General features: G+C 37.2%; 1 protein-coding gene across 2 annotated transcripts in view; it reads left to right on the forward strand.

Annotated features, from left to right (window-relative positions):
- The window catches only part of GRM3 (glutamate metabotropic receptor 3), a 226,931-nt gene that overhangs the window by 186,407 nt on the left and 19,276 nt on the right, over positions 1–21,248 (forward strand). For both annotated transcript variants that reach the window (XM_014739199.3, XM_070265574.1), the window contains one exon: positions 17,851–18,917. In XM_014739199.3, coding sequence (XP_014594685.1) covers positions 17,851–18,917 — 1,067 coding nt within the window. The remainder of the gene's footprint in view (positions 1–17,850; positions 18,918–21,248) is intronic.

Below are 21,248 nucleotides of genomic sequence, written 5' to 3' on the forward strand. Positions count from 1 at the left end.
CTGGAGATGAAGAAGGTTCCCTGTGGCCCTCGAACATATTCTTCCCATCCTTCAAAAATTATCTGTTCCCCAATGACCATATTCAATTCCATTAACTACAACAAAGCCTTCATTTTCTACAATATGGCTGCAAACTTTTACAAAATGAACCTACGAGCAAACTCTCATGATTTAAATTTATACTCCAGTCTCTATAACCAATATTCACATCCTTTTCTGTGAGCAAGTTTTGATGTGGAGAAGGTATCTGGCTCATAACATATGGAAAGGGTGTAAAAGTTGTGGAAAAGAAGACTGGGCAGTCAAAACTCAAACATCTAATGATTTTGCCTAGAAATGGGTGAGTGTGGCTTGCCATGATTGGAATGGACCAGACCTGAATTTACAGCCTGACAGGGTGCATTCTTTGACTGCCATGAGGATCTCAACCCTGGTGCTTGGGTGGAGAAGTAGGGAGGCGTAACCTCCTCTCTAAGTCATTAGTTTTAAATAGATAACAGAAATGAATACCTTAAATTGGATTTTTCCAAATAAATTCAGCAGGTAGTATGTATTGAGTACCTTATGCAAGCAGACAATCTACTTCACTTTCAAGCATGTTTCAGTTTTCAGATGAAAAATTTGAAGTAGTAACTGCAAATACACCAGGTTCCTTCAGAGTGTCTTGACCATATTTATAGCACTGTGTGATAATATACTATTACCTTCTAGGTTTATAAGAATTCTATCAACTTATCAGCTGATGTTTGGAGACGTTCCTTGCTTTCTGCCTCATACTATTCATTCTTTCTTTTTCTGGTTCCTTTATTCATTCCTCCAACAGACATTTTTTTAAAATCTAGGTACTGAGGTTATAACAATTAATAAGACAAAAATGCTTGTTATCAAAAATTTTATGGGTTCTCTGAGAGAAAAGAACAGGGACTGTAAAGCATGTTCATGCTTCTACAGACCAGAACAAATTCTCCAAAGCCAATGCTTCCAACCTTCAGGGATCTTTCCCTTCAACGTCCCCCAATGCTACCTTCCAGCAAGTATGTCCCTAAAGGTGCAGAAGGACAAAGTCACAGGTTCTTTCTTTCTTTCTCATCTCTGTAGCCAAAATTATATCCTGCAGATGAAGTTCGACGTTCACTACCTCTAGCTTTTTACGTGTGTGTGTGTGTGTGTGTGTGTGTGTGTGTTCTGAGACCAAACTTTAGCAAAGGTGTTAAGGCAAGATTTTGGGGTGGGGTAGGGCTCACTTAATTCAAAAGTTGGAAAAGAAGTCAATATTATGGATATTTTACTCCATGGAAACAGGCTGAATAAAGAACAAAGGGATTTTTCTGTTAACTAGAAAGAAATAGATGTCATAAACATTTAAGTGGTTTTAGTCTAATTTAGGTAAAGGAAGTCTACAATCTAAAGAACTGCTATGGTTCATATAATAAATTATATGGAGAGACCTAAGCCATTTAACCAAGGTTCAGAAAACCAGCTGGCTGATAGCACCGTGGCCACACAATGGTCCAAACTGATTCATTCACTCCATTCATTCACTCATTCATTCATTTAACAAACATTTATGGACTACCTACCAAATGACAGACACTCCAGCAAACGAGCCAAGAGCTATAGATCACTTTCTGTATGCTAGACACTGTGCTAAGCACTCTCACTTTAATCTTCACAGTAATCCTCTAGGTTTACTGAGACACAAATAAGTGAAGTGACCAGTAAGTGATGAAACTGAGATTCCAGCACAGGCAGTCAGACCCCAGGGAAAGTGATGCATGACACAGCCCCATCCGTCCAGAGCTCTCAGTCTAGATGGGGGACCCAGAGCAAAGAAACAACTTACTGAAGGTGACTTATACTCTGCTAGAGGTGTACACACAAGGGCCCTGAGACCCCCAGAAGAGACGTCATTTATGGTCAGGCATCGCTTGTTTTCCTGCATTCTCCACCACAATACTTCCTTAATTTATTCCCTCTCTCCTCATTTGGGGAAAAAATTCAAATTTTAAAATTTATAATTTGCTTTCTAACTAGAGGGACTTTTTCCCCTCTCCTTTGATATTTGTGAAGTAATTACACCTGGCTTAAGACACCTGCTTTGCAAGAAACTATTCTGTATTCAGCAATGTTTATTAAAGGATGGAAATTCAAATACATCGTCAAGTGTTCCAGCTTGCCCCAGATAGGGACCAGGCAAACTGGAACTCCCACCAACTGTGTCTGTTGTTCAATAAAGGTATAGGGTCACCAGGTCTCCCCGTGTTTCAAGAGCAGAGAAATCTAAATTTTTCTCTCAATATTTTAAAAAAGGACACATTGAGATTTTGAAAATAAAACAGAGGACAAACAGAACATTTCTCAGGCTGAATTTAGCCTATAGGTCCCAGGTTACAATTCCTGTTTGAAATATAAGTTTTATAATATAAGTTTGGTTTCTGCCTTTGAGGAGCTCACAAAATGGTGAGAGTAAGATAGTAACGGCAAGAGATACACAGCAAAAAATTATAACATGAGAGAAAGATGAAAGTGCCAAAGAAGAAGAATATTGTACATGGGTCACAGAGAGGAATTATACTTCCAGCTGAGATACAGCAAAAGGCAGCAGAGGCAGCATTTGTGCTGGCCTTAAAGGATGCGAAGGTTTCACAGGCATTACAGGGAAGAAAGGGCAGGTAAAGCACCGGGCAGGCCAGGCGTAAAGCTGCACAGGTGAGCAGAAGACAAGGGCAGTTCAGTTTTCTTGTGGATTGCGAAGGGACAGAGCAGAAGATGTGAAGGATGAGGTGGACCAGATTGTGCAGGACTGTGACATCCATGGTGATACTTTACTCTGCAGGGTGTAGTTCCAAGATACACCAATACACAAGATGTTAGGCATCCTTCAGTAAATGACTTAAAATAAAATTCGATAGTCCAAAACCTGGGGAAAGGCTATATACCATATCAGTCTCTGGATGATTCTCAAAGCAGACTGACAAATTAGATGCTCTAAGAACTAACCCCTACATCTAGCAATGAAACCTGGTTAGCTTTGTTAATCCAGCTTATTATTTGATCATGGAACTTTTTTTTCTTAGACCACTTATTTTTACCCTAAAAAGAATAAAATATTGCACTCAATGCTGCTGGATACAACAGGAACGTCCTTCATGACATGGAGTGATGGGATACTGGTAGTTGTGGTACCTTAACAATGTTTTAAGAGGAGTGTGAACAAGGAAAAAAAGAGGAGAGACTGACTGCAGAAAATCAGCTAGGAGCCTATCACAGCAAGAATAATGAGTTCCTATTACATAGAACCCACTGTACATATGCCAGACATCACTTGAGGTGCTGTTCATATTGTACTTTCTGTAATGAGAACCAGAATTATGATAAAAGCAGCAATCAATATCCAATTTCAGGGCAAATATGGACCAGCCAGTATTCACCTTCCCCTCCCATCCTCTCAGCTTCCTCTATCTTTTGCCCCCCTCTCTTTTTTCTACTCTGCCCTTGCGTTTTTTTCCTAGTACTGGTAGGATATGCCCTGTAAGTCCAGTTTGAAAGAAAACAAACATTTGAAATTTGAATGCTGCCGTGACATCATTTTTCAAATGATTGAGATTCATTTCCCTCTCCTTATTGCTCTCTGCCCTTTTCTTTAAGATATATTATAAGCTAGAACTAACAGGGCAAGTAGGTGGTTAGTTCTGTGGGGGCTTTTAGGTCTTTAGGATGAGATTTAGTGCCAACTCCTACTTTCTCCTTTTCTTCTTCTGGGTTCTAAACATATAAGGATCAATAGCCAAGAGGAAACAAATTTCAGCTTTTGTTAATAACTGAGCAAGTGCCTGATCTCCCCTCCCACCTTCTCCCTCATACAAAACTTCTCTAATGTTATGGCTACAGTACTGGGCAAAGAGGTTTTGGTTTCCTATAACCCCTGTCTAAATGGTTGGATCATTAAAGTTGATTCCAAGCCTGCTTATGCAAACATCCAATTGTATGAGTAATGCATGTCACATCTTCCTTCCCCACCTGTTGCAGGTGGAGCAGAGCCTAGAGGAGGGTCAGAGTTGCTAAGTAAGTGCCACCCCATCTGTACAGCCTGGAGACTGGAACTGCAGAGGTGGGCCTGAAGGTAGCCAAGGCTGATCCTGAAAAGTTGGTCCTTCTATCAGTCAGTCAGCAGAGGTAGAAGAGCATCTGCATGTCTCTGAATTACTGTGATACTGTCAATTAGGAGAAGACAGTCAATGAATTTCAGACTCTGCCAATCAGATCTGCAGCTTCTCCTCTGTGGAGGAGAAAAATAGGATGGGAAAGGATGGAAACTAAGAAGTTCCCTTTTCTTAGGGCTGAGGCTAAACCCCAGAGGATACCATTTCAGGAAAGTTGGACAAACTTCCTGCCCAAAATTCTTCCTCCACTGAGATATTAGATTCCATCATCAATAATTTACCCATGATAGCCTTTCATATTATCCTTTGACTCTGATCTGTTTCAATATGAATATCCCTGAAAGGAGTAACATAAACAGAATCTAGTACTTTGATGGGAATTGGTTTTGCTTAGGGCTAAATGTGAAGTGTAAGCATTGGGACAAAGAACGCATACTGAGAAAAAAAGATGAAGCGAGAAACAAAGTGGAAGAGCCCCAAGGCTCTTCTGTCTACTTCATAATTACACACCTGCTTGGAGATTAATATGCAAATACCAGCATTTTCCCCATTGATTTCCAGGATGACTTTGAGTAAAGTCCTGGATGTTAACAACGCCCCATCCTCTAGTTTTTCAGTAAAAATACCATTTGGGAAATGTGGGAATTTATGTAAGAAAATTTTACATATATATATATATATATATATATATATATATACACACACATATATAATAGATAAAATTAACCTGGTTATAGAACCCCTGCATATCCCTTAAGTATAACAATTAAATATTATACATATTATGCATTATATATGTATATATTATATAATATTTAGTATATAATATAAATACATAAAATATGAACAAATTATATAGTATATATAATTAATATATATTCTATAATTAACATATCTTACATTATATAGAATATGCTTAAGGGACATGTTAGAATTTTGTCACCAAGTTAATTTTTTCTACCTTAACACAGTTGAAAGAAGAGTGGAAGTAAGATTCACAAGAGCTAAAATGATTTCTGAGGTTGATCAATTTCTAAGAGCATTTTATAACAAGGAACAAAATAACCAGATTTATGATACCCTTAGCAAACTTATTTTTAGAAAACTTCAAAATAGAAATTATAGCACAAATTGAGGGAAAAACATTTAAGCTATTACTTTCAATTTTGTCACCTTAAATATTTGCAATGGAACAGAAACTCTTTCTGGAAGATGTGGGTTTGGAATTTTTTAACAAGGTGTGGATGTGTTTGATGACCTGACAAGGTCACTTAAAATTGTGCAGTTCAATAACGCAGCCCCTCTCTGTGAGGACAGAAGACCAGGCTGTGCTACAGTGGTTTAGGGAAAGCATGACAACCTAACAATAGACCTGCACGCTGGGAGGAGAAGTAATTTATTTTCCCCTGTATTCTCTTTATGTGAAACTACACAGAGAGTCAGATGCACGTCCATGCGTGCATAAAGCGAGAGAATAGAAATTCATTTACTTCACTCATAGATTTCAGGTACCGCATGCTAAGCTGCTGTGCTTATCTCTGGAAAGTACACCCTCAAAGGCTGAATAAAATTTCTGTTGTTCTGTTTTTTGTATAACATAGCATATTGTTTGCTTAAAAATGGAAAGCTCATTTTATTAAGTATTCTTGTTACTTGTCTTCAGAATCTTAGCTCTGCCACCCTTTTTCAAGTGTGCTTATCATAGTTTGCACTGCTGACTTACTGGAACTTCTCTAACAGGGATTTTCTCAGCCAGTTTCACCTTCTGTCCATATCGCTGCTCACTCTTCTGCAGCACTTAGATCTGCAGCACAGCAGGTGGAGAAGTGCTTGAAGGACAGAACAATGGGAAACAGACATATGCCTTCTTTTTAAGAAGTCATGAATATGAACTTCTATCCAACTTTGTTTGGGGGAAAGCCTTTTGTGAGTTTGCTTTGTTTTGTTCTTTAATCTATGCTCTACTAGTTGGCATTGTCACATTAAAAAACATGAGGACAGAATTAAATTTGTCCTCAGCCTTCTCAATTTCTTGTCACAAAATTAAAAACTTTTGATGAGTGTTGCAAAGTCACAGTGTTCTTGGGTGCTCAGGTTTGTGCTGGGGACATCACATTAAAAAAGAGAAAATTCCCACAGAGACCTCACTTAACACTCCCCACTAACAGTTATTCTTGCTGTGAGTCTGCTCTGAAAGGGTATATGACACCTGCTCCTGCTACACACAAGAAATTGCTCTTTCCTGGAAGGTGATTGACAGCAAGAGACATTCAGCTGAGTTGACTGGTGTTTTCAAAAGGGGATGAAAGAAAACCACAGAGATCTGTATGAACTGGGTCCATGGTAGAGGTGAGAGGAAGGTGGGAATGGGGTTCAGTAAAGCTGCTGATGGATGTGAAAAAGAGAAGACTTTGAAAGAGAATATTGAAGGGAGTATGTAAGCTGGAAATGACTGGAGAGAGAGAAAAAAGACCAGGTAGTAGTAACTTCAATATGCTAACACCATAAAGAATTTATCTGGCGTTGGTGTTTTCAATTTATAAAGAAGTTTAAGATTATCAAAATATTTCTAGAAATGCAAACACTTATTACCCTAGAGCAGGGCTTTTCCCTCTTGGCTCTAGTGGCATTTTGGGCGGGATCATTGTTTGTCGGGAGGGTATGTTGTGTGCATTGTAGAACAGTTAGCAGCACCCCAGGCGTCTACTCACTAGATGCCAGTAGCGGTCTCCGTCCTGAGTCATGACAACAAAAAACGTCTCCAGACATTGCCAACTGTTTTCTCGGGGGCAAAATCACCCCTGGCTGGGAACCACTGATCTAGGACAGTGGGTTTTAATCTTGGCTGCGTAATAATATAGTAAAATATCAATCTGCAAAGGCTCATTTCCTAAGATTGATATTTAATTGGTCTCCGGTACGGCTGAGTCATGGGCATGTTTTTTAAGTTCCTGAGATGATGCTATTCAGTCTAATAAGTCTAATAATCAGTTTAGGAAACAATTAGTGGAATGCCTACTCTGTGCCTAGCATTGCCTTAGTGGATGAGGGTACAAAGATGAATGAGACATTGTCCTTGGACTAGAGGGGCTTAGGATCTAGTGAAGACGTGGACACACAATGGATACATTTCCAATATGTTGTAGTCTATTTCCTTAAAGTTAAAGGTACAGGACACTATGTCAGCACAGAGAAAGAGCTGGTAACCTCATGGCACAATGTCAAAGATATCAGTATATTTCCACCAGAATAGCTAAAACTCAGAAGGCAGCAAACTTAAGGAAGTGAAGCAACTGGAACTCTCATATATAGCAGTTTCACTAACGTATACATGTGCATACATATGTACACTTGTACACACAAACACACCAGAAATGCATACGTGTATTGGAATAGTCATAGCAGCATGTAGGAGATGCTCTCAGTGCCTCACTGAAATCCCCTTAGCACTCACTATTTTCCTACATGCCAATGGCTTCTTAATATAAGTACCTGTGACTCTCTACCAAGGAGCTTTCTCTGGCCACAGGAGAGTGCTCTGCCTGTACCTAGAGCAGGCTGAAAGTGCCATGGAGCAGCCGTCAACCAATGACAAACAAGAGAAGTCCCATCCAAGCTAGTGAGTAGCTGTGGAATTATGTCCCAAATCCCATTCTATGCTGTCTCCCAAAGGGCCCCAGTGAAAATGACACCCCCTGGTGCCCATGGATGCACTCTGTATTGGATTCATTCCTATCTATATCTTACTTCTCCACTCCCCTCTAAACTCTCAAATCAACACTTGAACTCAAATCTAGTCTTGGGGTTTGTTTCTGGGATAACTCAGCAAAAGACACAGCATTATTCATATAAACTGAAGACTTAAATGTCCATCAACAGAAGCATAGCTAAACAAATTGTGGCACATCCATATAATAAAATATTATGCATCAATAAAAATGAACTAACTATAGATTCTCATCACTACTTGAATGAATCTCACCAAACTTAATTTTGAGCAAAAGGTGTTACATCAAAATAATATATACTTTATGATTACATTACTATAAAGTTTAATATGAGGCAAACTAGTTCACAGTACTAAAAGGTACAACAGTGGTTCCCTTTGGGGAGAAGGAAGCGTGAATAGGGACAGGAACAAGGGGGCTGGTAACGTTCTGTTTCTTAGCATCCATAATGTTACATGGGTGTGTTCATTTTGTGATAATTCATTTATTTTTACCCTTTTTTTGTACATATATTTCAATTAAAAGTTTTTAAAAATCTAAACATTCACCATAGGGAATGCAAGAAAAGCAAAATATATAACAGGGAGGGCAGGAGTTGGGGAGGAGAGGGTAGAAAAAGATGTGGCGGTAGCATTAGCTCACAGTAAAGAGGGTCCCTAACCAAAGATTCAGGGGCCACCATGAAACCTCCAGCTAAAATAATAAAATAAGCAAAGGCAGGCCCCAAAATCCTGATCCCTGAATTGGGGGTGGAAGGGATTGGAATCTCACTAATTTTCACTCACTGGTCTTTTGCCTGTGCCTCGCCTCCACATTCTTCATTCTCAGTCTGAGCGTCCACTGTTCCTTTCTGAGCTGCCTTGAGTGCCGAAAATTTCAACAAGAAGATGTAGAATCCAGATAGAGAAATCAGTAAAATATAAAGCATTAGAAGCATTAGCCATGCTAACTTTCCAGGAGAACTGAAGAGAGTTCTTTTCAACAGAACACCCTAAAAAAGCAATACTCTTTCTATAGCTTTTCTCGAACACTCACTTTCACCACGCACCTTATGTCCTTATTGAGCATTTTTCACATGTGAGACTGAGCACCGAAGACATCGAGGTGGGGCTTGCTCCAGCAGCTATGCTCTGTTGATAAATAACTGTGGCAATGCTTCAGCAATTTAGTTCCTAATCTGTAGGTAAATTGATTACTGATAGCCAGGGATTCATTCCTATTCTTTCCTCTCTTCCTGCTACATGATGTCTGTAAAAGATTCTCTTGGCTCTAGCCAAAGGATTTTGATTTCTTTACCTCTTGACATCTAATAACAAGCTCTTTCAAGGGAGATGTCATTTTCTGTCTTCTCACCTATGTTTTCATCCAATTCGTCAAATTAGTTCACAGAAACCTCAGTGAGGGCCTGGTTGTAAAATGTTGTAAAATTGAAGCCACGTTGCTGTTAGTAGCTTTTGCCATCTTCATTAGTATTTATGAATGTGAACCCCGGCAGTGGCAGTAATATTCCCATTACTGAAAGCCTGTTAAGACCCACATTATTGTCTTACCTTAATTGGACTTCTGTCTGAGGGAAAAAAATAAAGAACCGATTTAATTTTCTCCTGCCATTGACCTATGATATTTGTAAGGCATAAACTTGCCTCATCTCTACCAAATGGGCTCTAGGAGGGCTGGTCACCTTGGTGTTAAACTGCTCAAGTAAATCCATTCGAAACTGGCATCAGAACTAACTGGATAATGAACTAAACTGAGAAGTCATTCTCCCGATTTGAGACCACATCAAGCTCTCTCTGAAAAGTTAGGACTTGATTTTGAGGAACTGGAGGAGTGAAGGGCCTGAAATTCGATTTTGGAGAAGGTCGTAAGTCTTTTTGAAAACAATTCTGCCATCTTTCCAATTTTTCCCCCATTTAGTTTGGTTTTTTTCATGTTGCAAAAACAACAAAGGGAAGTGATTTATTTTTTCCATTTCAAAAGATGCTCACTCCCTTGGGAGATTCAACTGGAGAAATAAGAAACTCCCCAGTTTCCTCACCCTAAAGAACTATACAGCTGATCTCCAGAGAACCATGGCTCCAGCTCGCTGGACTAGAACTATTTCCCAGGTGAGTTATTTGACTTAGAGGCAACTCTAAAGGCATCAGGAAGGCAACAGGATCAACACCCTAGGGCTTCAAGCTGCTCTGACACTTGAAGTCACTTCAGCAGCACCTGAGAAAGAGCTTGGTTTTCTTACCTGACTCTTCACTACCCAGGCCAGCGTCACATTTGGAATAACCATTCAGGAACAGGATTATTCGCACGTGTGGAATATTTGACAGAAACAAGTTACTTTTTTTCTTCTAGGTATTCATTCTTTCTCATTCTAGTGTAGACACAGCAACCCTTTATTCCAGATCAGGGTACTTCTGCTGACAATGGATTTTTCTTTAGAATTTGTATTGTATTCATTTGAAGTACTTTAATGTGTTTTATGGATTTAAATGGATTTAGCCATTAGCCCATACTTTGTTACATATTTAACAAGATAAATTTAGTAAAAGGAAAATTTATATTAAAAAACAAAATTTCACCAAAGGACTATTTGTTTGTGCACCACCTACTTATCAAGGACTTGTTATAATATTTGCAGCAGTATCATTTTAATAATTTATTTGCTTAAACTGTTCTGCCTCAACTTTCTCAATTATTCTTTATACTTTTTTAACTTTATAATTTATTTTTATCAGAATAATGAATGTACATAGTTTGTACATGAATTCGACAAGCTTATAAGAACAAAGGTCTCTGTCTTCACTCTTTCCCAAGTCAAGTCTGTTTTCCACAGTTATTTGCTCTGACTCTTGATAATGTCCTCCCTCTATTTTCTATTGCTGGAACTCCTGTTGATTGAATGTTGAAATTCCACAGAGTATTCTCTAATTTTCCTGTTTTATTTTCTATTTTCCATCTCAGGATTTTTTGCCAAACTTTGAGAGTTTTCTCAAATTTATCTTTCAATCCTTACATTGAATTTCTATTTCTGCTATTTCATTTCCAAAAGCTTATCTTTTTTTCCCAGCTTTTGTGGTGAGGAAGATTGGCCCTGAGCTAACATCTGTTGCCAATCTTCTTCTTCTTTTTTTTTTCCTTGCTAGAGCCCCAGCACATAGTTGTTTATCCTAGTTGTAAGTCCTTCTGGTTCTTCTATGTGACATGCCACCACAGCATGGCTTGATGAGCAGTGTATAGGTTCACACCCAGGATCTGAACTGGCGAACCCCAGGCTGCTGAAGTGGAGTGTGCAAACTTAACCACTACGCCACAGGGCCCCATAAAAGCTCAATCTTGTTCTCTGAATGTTCCTTCTTGAAAATACAGTGTGCCTATCTCATAGATGCGACATCTTCTCTTATCTCTCTGAGCACATTATTGGTTTAAAGCTTTGGTCTTTTGCTCCCTGCATTGTCTCTATTTACTCCAAGTTTCTTTTTCTTCTTGTTTCAGTCTCTCTCTTTCGGGGTAGAAGTTTACTCAAATGTCTGCTGATCTTTGATTGTCAATTTATATTTTCCTTTTCTATTATTATATTTTGAATAAGTAATACATTCACATGCTTCAAAATGTAAAGGTATATAAAACAATTCAGTAAAAATTTCCCTCCCATCTTTCCCATGCATCTGCTCATTTCCCATCTCTTGCCCTTTGGTAACCACTCTTCTTGGGTATCCTTCCAGAATTCATTTATGCATATAAAAGAAAAAAAGAATAGATTCTTCTATTTTCCCAATTTATGTAAAAGATAGCATATTAAATGTTATATAAATACACTGTATTATACCTTACTTTTTTACAGATAACAACATGACTTTTAGATTTTTGTATAGCTCCATAATATGTGGCACATAGAACTCTTCCTCATTTCTTTTGATAAGTGCATAATACTCCATTTTATTCATTACTTATCATTTCTAATTTTGTTCTATTCTAAACTATCCTGGAATAAAAAAATTATAAAAAAATTATTTCACACGTATGCAAGTATATCTATAGGATATATTTCACAAATTGGAATTAGCAAGTCTAAAGTTACATGCCTTTGTAATTTTGAAAAATTTTGTCAAATTGCCCTCCATTAGGGTCAAATTACACCTCCCTTAGAGGTGTACCAGTTTATATACTCGCCAGCAGTGTAAAAGAGTTCTTGCCTCACAAGAGCCTCATTAACAGAATACATGTACAAATGGAAGGTAGTTTTACTTTGTGCATTAGTTTTCTATTGGCTTTGTAACAAATTATCACAAGCTTAGTCTCTTATAGCAACACAAATTTATAATCTAACAGTTTTCAGAGGTTAGATCCAAAACTGATTGCACTGGGCTGAAAGTTATGGTGCTGGCAGAGCTGCATTCTTTTCTGAAGGCATTAGGTGACAATCTATTCTTTTTGCCTTTTCCAGTTTCTAGAGGACTTCTTTAAGGGACCGTTATTCTGCTTATGACAATTTGTATTTTTCTTTATTTTGATTGATGTTGGACCTATTTTTATGTGTTTAAGGACCATGTGTTTTTCCCGTTTGGTGAAACCTGTTCATATTCTTTGACCATTTTTCTGTTGGTTTATTAGAATCTTTTATATATTAGAAATTAGACCATTGTCTATTATATCAGTTGTAAATATTATTTCCTAGCTTGTCATTTGAGCTCCTGTATTATTTATGTTGGTTATTATTCAGAATTTATTTTAATTTCATATAGTTAGGTTTAATAATTTGTTTTGTAATTTCTGCATTTTACATACTCATTAAAAAGGACTTCCTAAATTCCAATATTTTTAATTTCTTTTTAATTTCTAGCACTGGTTTCATTTTTCTCATATAAAACTTTTATCCTTTTAGGATTTATTTGGATAAAAGTTATAAAATTTAAATCCAAATTACTTTTTTCAGTTGACTATGCAGTTGCCTAATATCATTTATTGAATATCCTTCTTCACTTGTTTGAGATGTCACCTTTATCATATGCAAAATTGTAGCATGTATTGGGTCTATTTATGGATATCTCATTCTCCTCCATTGGTTTTTCCATGTATTCATGAGCCAGTATCACACTGTTTTAATGATTGGGCCTTTATAATATGTAACAATATCTGGTAATGCTAGTGCTCTATCACTGCTCTTCTTTTTCTTGGCTCTTCTTACTGATTTATTTTTCCATATGAACTTTGGGATCAACTTGTTTAGGTTTTCTTTTTTTAAGTTGGTATTTTTATTGAAATTTATTAATTTTTATTTATTATTAAATCAATTAAGAGAGAATAGAATATTATGTCTTGCTATCCAAGAATGTGGTATGTCTTTTTATTTATTTTATCATTCTTTGAGTCTTTCATCCGTGTTCATATAGGTCTTTCACATATTTTGTTAAGTCTATCCTGAGTTTTTTTATTTCTTTGATGCTATTTAAATGGAGTGGTTTTTCTGATTATAATTTGTATATATAAACTATTTATCTTTTCTAATATATCTTAGCAGATCTCTTAGTAATTCATTATATCAACAGAAGCAATTACATTCTCAGTCCCCGAATATGACAATCAGGAGAAATAAACACTGGCAGCATTAGTCTCCTAGAATGACAAGATTAATTAATACCTTTTATTTGTTTTTGGAATAGTATAACCTCAAATTTTAATTTTTAAATATTTTTATTATGAAATGCTAAATATACAGAGAATATACTTAACTCAATGCAGTTTATGAAGCATAACAAAAAAATAATCATCCACGAAAAACACTCCATCCAAACAAGAAACAGAATATAACAAACTGGCATCCACTTTTGTGCTCTTCCCTGTCCCATCCCTCTGCATACCTCCACCTCACCCCATGTGCACTATGCTAAACTTTGCCTTTATCATTCATTTGCTTTTTCTTTAAAGTTTATCACTTCTGTGTGTACTCCCAAATAGTATATTTAGTTTTGTTCATCTTAGAACTTTATAAAAGTAGAATCATATAGTCTTTTCACACAATATTCCTTCTAAAATACATCCCATCTTCTTTCCTATAGCTGTTGTTACTTTCATTTCACAACAGTATAATATTGTGAATAATCCACAATATAATTTTTTAGTGCTGTTGGAAACTGGAACTGTTTCCGCTTGTGTTTCACTTGTAAACAGTACTAATAACATTCATCTGCATGTTTTGGGTACACCTGTGCAAGGATTTCTCTAAGGTACATGTGTAAGAACATGATTTCTGAGTAATATTTATGCAAATATTTAACTTTAATACCAAATTGTATGCTCCAAATCGCTGTGTATGGGTTCCTTGTGCTATCAGGAACATGCAAGCATTTTATGGAATAAAAAGTTTATGTGGTTTTTATAGAATGCATCATTTATTAAATATTTTAGGGCCATACACTCTCTAGTGAAACTACTCAACGCGACTGTTGTAGTGGGAAAGCCACTGTAGGTAACATGTTAACAAATGAGCATGGTTGTGTTCCAATAAAACTTTATTTGCCAAACAGGTAATAGGCAGAATTTAGCACGTGGGCCATAGTTTGCCAGCTCCTGCTCTATATCGGTATTGATGCTTCATATTTTTATACTTCTTAATAGCAAATATTTTAGCAAAAAAAAAGTGAGAGATATAGCAAATGTGACAAAATATTAACAGTGAGTTAATTATAAGTGATTCCAGTACAATAGCGTCCATTATACATTTCTTTCTTCATTTCTATAGGTTTGAAATTTTTCAAAATATCAAGGTAGGGAGGAAAAAACTGATGAAAGTCTAAACATATCCCGCCCCTCTGTTTTTAAATAGCCTCATGAAAAATAGTGGCAACGGTATGTAAAAGCCAGAACTAAAGTCCTTGTTTAAGATCTCTAAAAAATTTATTAAGGCTCAGCATTTTCAAACAATTAAGAAAGAAACATGGGAATTGAAACATTACTACTAAATTTTCAAGAGTAGGAATCAATATCAGAATTCTTATGTTACATCAAACTGTTTATTTGATGCTTAGAAAAACTCATTAAAAATTTTAGAAACTACTTTCATATGTTACAAATAAGTAAAATGTCGAGTATTTTAACACATTTTACATCAAGCATAGAAACCTCAGAGGTATTATTAGTTTTGTTATTCTCAACCAGGCAACAGCTCTCCCCCAATGTTTAGTTGATAATGTTAGATGATTTCCAGGAAAGATTTGTAAAAGGAATGTTTTACATCTTTAATGCTTACATTATTAGCTCACATGCCAACAATCTTACCAATAACCCCTCCAGTTGAGAACACACAAAACAATCAGTTTTATCATCTATCAAATATTACTTTTAAGAAATTTTACATTCAAGAATAGCTGTGAAAATAATAAAGTGTTTAAATTAAAGATGTAAAATAGATTCCTTTTACAAATATTTTCCATAATAATCTAATAACATCAACTGAACATTGGTGGAGATTGAGTGGGTAGTTGAGAGCAAAAAAATTAATAGCACATCTCAGGTTCCTATGCTTGATGTAAATGTGTTAAAATATTCAACATTTTGCTTATTTGTAACATACGAAAGGAGTCCCTACAATGTTTAATGAATTTTTTCTAAGCATAGACTAAACAAATTTAGTTTTAAGTAACATAAGAATTCTGATATTGACTCCTACTCCTGAAAATATAGTAATAAATGTTTCAGCCCCTGTGTTTACTTGTCCTAACAGATATTAAAGTGTAGTCTAAACTGTAGTAATTACAGAAAGATCGTACGGCTGTGGAAAGAGATCAAGAGAAACAACGAATAACATAGAGTTGAGTACCATGCAATTTCATATCTGGCAAGTGCTACAAATCAGTGGAAAATGATCTTTTTTTTCACCTTTTTTATTTATTTGTAATTTTTATTTTTATTATAATTTGCAGATTAAGGAACAGAGTCAGAAAGGTTAATTTTCCTAAGGACATAGAACTATTAAAAGACAAAGATCAGAATCACACATAGTCCATCTAAATCCAACTGTGCATTCGTTCACAACATCATTCCGTCTCACTGTGATCTTGAAGCCAATCCACAACTGGAGTACAGACACACACACACATATGTGATGGGTTTGTGAATGTGGCAGAAAGCTAGGTGAATGTTAGTTAAGTCATACGGCGGTTGAGATGACAAGATCACTATGGGAAAAAAAAATCATAATCAGTGAGGAACAAATTTGGCATATTAGACTACACTTGCTAACAGACTTTATGTGTGATATAAAATGTTACTGTAACTTGCCCAGCCCAGACCTCCAGGGGTACCTATGAGTCCAAGGCAGGAGAGGGCTATTTGATAAAATGTCAAGTTTTCTTCACCAAGGACCCAAGTAACTCCTTGAGGGACCCTTTTCCTCCATAAAATAACTAGACCCAAGAAGAGTAACATGTTCCCCCATTGGCTGGAACAACACAAGCCCCAGAGAGGGTGGAGTGGAGCTCAGGGAGGAGGCAGTGCAGACAGCGAACAGCCACAGAGTAACTCTGCAGTGTCCTCCAGTCACCCTTTCCCATTCCATAGAGGGGTTGTAATTGGGCACACTAACTAAACTATAGTTCCCAGCCCCTCTAGAAGTTCGCTGTGACCCTGGGACTGATTTCTAATGAATGAAAACATGTGCCACTTCCAGCTTTATACTTTTAAGAAGCAGGTGTACCTGCTTCATACTCTCCTTCCACTGGGTTCATGCTGATGAGGAGGAGGCCCTAGGAACGGGCACACCCTCAAGCTGGAAGGGGCCTGAGTTGCTAAATCACCGTGTGAAAGAGAGATACTCACCAACCAAGACCTTAGACTGCTGCATGAGGAGAAATACACTTCCACTGTGTTTGAAATGTTAAACAGTTTTGGGTCTCTTTACCACCACAGGCAGGCCTACCTTGACTAGTAGAGTCTGTCTATGCATTGTATAGGCATCATCAACATTCTTCTTCTACATCTAAGGAAACAGTAAAGATTGGCAGCGTGAAGTAGTAAGACCAAAGCAGGCGGCATAAAAATGGATGATCAATGTGGCAGCTGACATTGGCAAGAGAGACATGATGAACAAACAGCTGCAAGAGAGGAAACTTAGATGTTCAAAGAACTGCTGCTCTTAGCAACTCGCAGAGAGCTATGTGAAAGCAACAGGGCTGAGGGGAGGTCATTTGCCTGAGGGCTGCCGATCCTGAAGAGTTAGCAACAAACTTTAAAGCACAGTTATCTAGCTTCTACATACTGTTGGTGCCTTCAAGATATCCAGGTCATATGTGTTTATGCAGATAGGAGCATGCCATATATAGACACATGCATATATCTAGTAAGAATGAATATACTCCAAAACATGAAAATATTAAGGCTGAAGGATTATGGACAGGTTTCCATTTTTTTCCTTCTGAATCATCTGAACTGTTTAAGAGAAGCATACCATACATTTATAATGAAAACATTTTTCTTCATTTTGAAGGAGAAAAATTCTTCCTATTAATTTTAAATTTCTCAAAAATATTTAACATTTTGGTGGTAGTACATAAATAAATACGTAATAAGGATGAGACATGAAGTTTTGCCCAACTCCTGTTGTGAAATCTTTCAAGAAATGAATATTTACACACCAAGTAGAATATCACTACATGTTTGCCAGTTTCCCTGTTACTTAGCAAGCTCCTTTGAAGGCAGGCACTGTGTTGTACTCATGCTTATCACTGGCACTTGGCACACAGGAGGCTGTCAGGAATGTTAAGTGAATGAATTTATAAATACATGAGTACTCTAGTAGCTTTAATGTGCAAAGTCAATGGTAATTGGTAAATTATTTCAGCCTTAGAATCCCTATTCTCTGTTATTTCAGTTTTGTTTTGTTAAGTCTATGACATAAGGTAATTGACTGGTCACATCTAAGACACCTAAACAGTGTTCTTTTTTTTTTTTCACTTTACATATGACAGCTCCATTCATCCCAAATAAAGGTGCAGATAGCATTGTCAAGTTTGACACTTTTGGAGATGGAATGGGACGATACAACGTGTTCAATTTCCAGTACGTGGGTGGCAAGTATTCCTACCTGAAGGTTGGTCACTGGGCAGAAACCTTATCACTAGATGTTGATTCTATCCACTGGTCCCGGAACTCAATCCCCACTTCCCAGTGCAGTGACCCCTGTGCCCCCAATGAAATGAAGAATATGCAACCAGGGGATGTCTGCTGCTGGATCTGCATCCCCTGCGAGCCCTATGAATACCTGGCTGACGAGTTTACCTGTATGGATTGTGGCCTTGGGCAGTGGCCTACTGCTGACCTCTCTGGCTGCTTTGACCTTCCCGAGGACTACATCAAGTGGGAAGATGCCTGGGCCATTGGTCCAGTCACCATCGCCTGCCTGGGTTTTCTGTGTACATGCATGGTTGTGACTGTTTTTATCAAGCACAACAACACACCCTTGGTCAAAGCATCAGGCCGGGAGCTCTGCTACATCTTGTTGTTTGGGGTTGGCCTGTCATATTGCATGACATTCTTCTTCATTGCCAAGCCATCACCAGTCATCTGCACATTGCGCCGACTGGGGCTGGGGACCTCCTTCGCTGTCTGTTACTCAGCCCTGCTGACCAAGACAAACTGCATCGCCCGGATCTTCGATGGGGTAAAGAACGGCGCTCAGAGGCCAAAATTCATCAGCCCAAGTTCTCAGGTTTTCATCTGCCTGGGTCTGATACTGGTGCAAATTGTGGTGGTGTCCGTGTGGCTCATCCTGGAGGTTCCAGGCACCAGGCGGTACACCCTTCCAGAGAAACGGGAAACAGTTATCTTAAAATGCAATGTGAAAGATTCCAGCATGTTGATCTCCCTTACCTACGATGTGATCCTGGTGATCTTATGCACAGTGTATGCCTTCAAAACGCGGAAGTGCCCAGAAAATTTCAACGAAGCCAAGTTCATTGGTTTTACCATGTATACCACTTGCATCATCTGGTTGGCCTTCCTCCCTATATTTTATGTGACATCAAGTGACTACAGAGTAAGTCTTTGAATGTTTTTTCCTCTTCTTTCTTCTTTTATCCTGCCAATGTTATAGACTCCTTTTATTTCATCTCAGCAATTAGGTAGGTAATTATAAAAGCCATGATGAACTGCTATATTTTATATGTAAATTAATTCAATATGTTTTTAAAGCATTTAATTAGTGCCTACTATATGCAAAGCACTGTGCTAGGCAAGGGAAGGAAGATAAATGTAAATGGCACGGTCATTCATTAAAGCAATTTATAATCTAGTGGGAGAAAAATGTAACACACACACATGCACACACACATAAAACTTTTAAATATAGAAAGCACTGCCAAGAGAATAAGACTTAAGCCACTAAGAAGCTAGTGAGAATACTTCAAATTAGATACAAGAGGACCTGGCTACCACAGATCAGTCTGTAAATTAACATAGACTTGCAACATTAAGCCAGGATCAGTTTAAAGATCTAAAAACTTTCACTCAAGCTTCAAATAAGTATCATCACTTCTCTAAAACAGATTAAAATATAATGTTAATTTGTTATACTTTTTCTACAACTTTAGTTCCTATAGGCACATGGGTGGGTGTGTGTGTGAGTGTGTATATATAAAATTTTTGAACTAGTTAAAAATTTTACTGTATTTATCCAAGTAACCTAATTAAATCATTATTTATAGTCTTTAGTAATATATAGTTCAAATTTCTGGGCTTAAATATAATTATCTTCTCTTCTGAAAGAAATAGTTCATTACATCATAATTTCTCAAATTGTTGAAACCGTCAGTTTCTTTTGCATTTATAATTCTGATTTTAGTGTCAATGAGCATAAGAATTTTTTCTCTTGAGGCAATTGGTTTTTATTCTCTATATTTCTTAAGTTATCATAGACTAAAGTTTTCCAGAGGCATAATGGTTTCCTTGTTGCACCATGATTCCGCAAAATGAAGTACGACTGCGGGTTCTAACAGTCCCCAGGTCTTCTGCTTATCAGCAATTCCTGCATTCCCAAAGTCTGGAATATTGCAGCTCAAAAAAAAGACAAAGCTATTTAAAGCAGGGGATCAAGAAAGTGGCAAAGCTTAATGTATCTAGTCTGTTAAATTATTCACAACTATGTCACTGAAACCTACGGACTGTATTAAAGGAAGAGCAAGAAAAATAAAGAACATAAGTTGAATGTTGAGGGGATTGTCAGGCTTTCTAAGACCACCTATAAAAAATTTTGAAAATCTGTCAGAAGAGAAAACATCAGAACTGAATTGGTAAAATCAAAGGTCAGATAATATGAACCACAGGGGAGTATGAACTTTTGGAGGTGGGGATGAAAATGGAGAACTAAAGTTCATGTATTTTAATGCCCCGTTTCTATCTTCAGTCTTTATGTGCACATCCGCTCCTACGGATCTGTACAGATTTTTTTTTTAAGTTCTTAGGAAGCCATCCTTAGCAGACATGATTTGGGGTAATGGTACCAGAAAATAGTTACAATGTTAATTATTTTACTCCAGATATGAGATCAGAAACTATTCATTCTCAAAAAAATCTAATAAAAAATATAGAGCAGAAAATATTACTAAGAATAAACAAATATCATTATAAAAATGTAATATTATTGAATGCATTAGCACTTATTTCTAAAACACAAATAATGACTTTTTTTCCTTTAACATGATAGCAATATAGTAGATCAATTGACTAAATAGAATTGGCTGAAGATACTCCAAGTTTCACTGCATGGAAGAAGTCATAAGGCAAATAGGGCAGAAGTTGCAGAGTTGAGTGTTTTAAGGTCAATACTAATTAAGGCACCCAATCACACTGCGATCATCTGAGGCCTCACTTAGTCCTTACAAATAGTACCAATCCTAAATTTACAAAAGAAATGAGAAGGTAGAATGGAGCCTCCAACATAGTGGTTTTCAAATTTGACTGCACATTGAATCAAGAGGGTGGCTTTGAAAAAAATAAAGCTACCACGGGCACAGCCCCAGAGATTCTGATTTAATTGGCCTAGTCTGTGGTCTGGATATCAGGATTTTCCAAAGCTCCCCAAGTGACTCTAACTTGCAGCCATTATTGAGAACCACTGCTCTAATGAATCACATGCTCTTCTTATCCCACAGATATCTTTAGTTTGGCCTGCACTGTTTGGATATTCTTTGAAATATTTGTCAAAGTTGGAAAATTGAGAAATTTTACATAAATATCCAGATTCTTGGCTTCTCTTAACAAAATAAAACATGGTGTGGACTCAGATTCCTACATGTAACAATTAGCCTGACCTGAGTAGTGCTTATGCCTCTAAACAGAGCACTCTCGCTGCTGTTGCCCACAACTCCCA

The sequence above is a fragment of the Equus caballus genome, chromosome 4, assembly GCF_041296265.1.
Source record: "Equus caballus isolate H_3958 breed thoroughbred chromosome 4, TB-T2T, whole genome shotgun sequence".
NCBI lineage: Eukaryota > Metazoa > Chordata > Mammalia > Perissodactyla > Equidae > Equus > Equus caballus.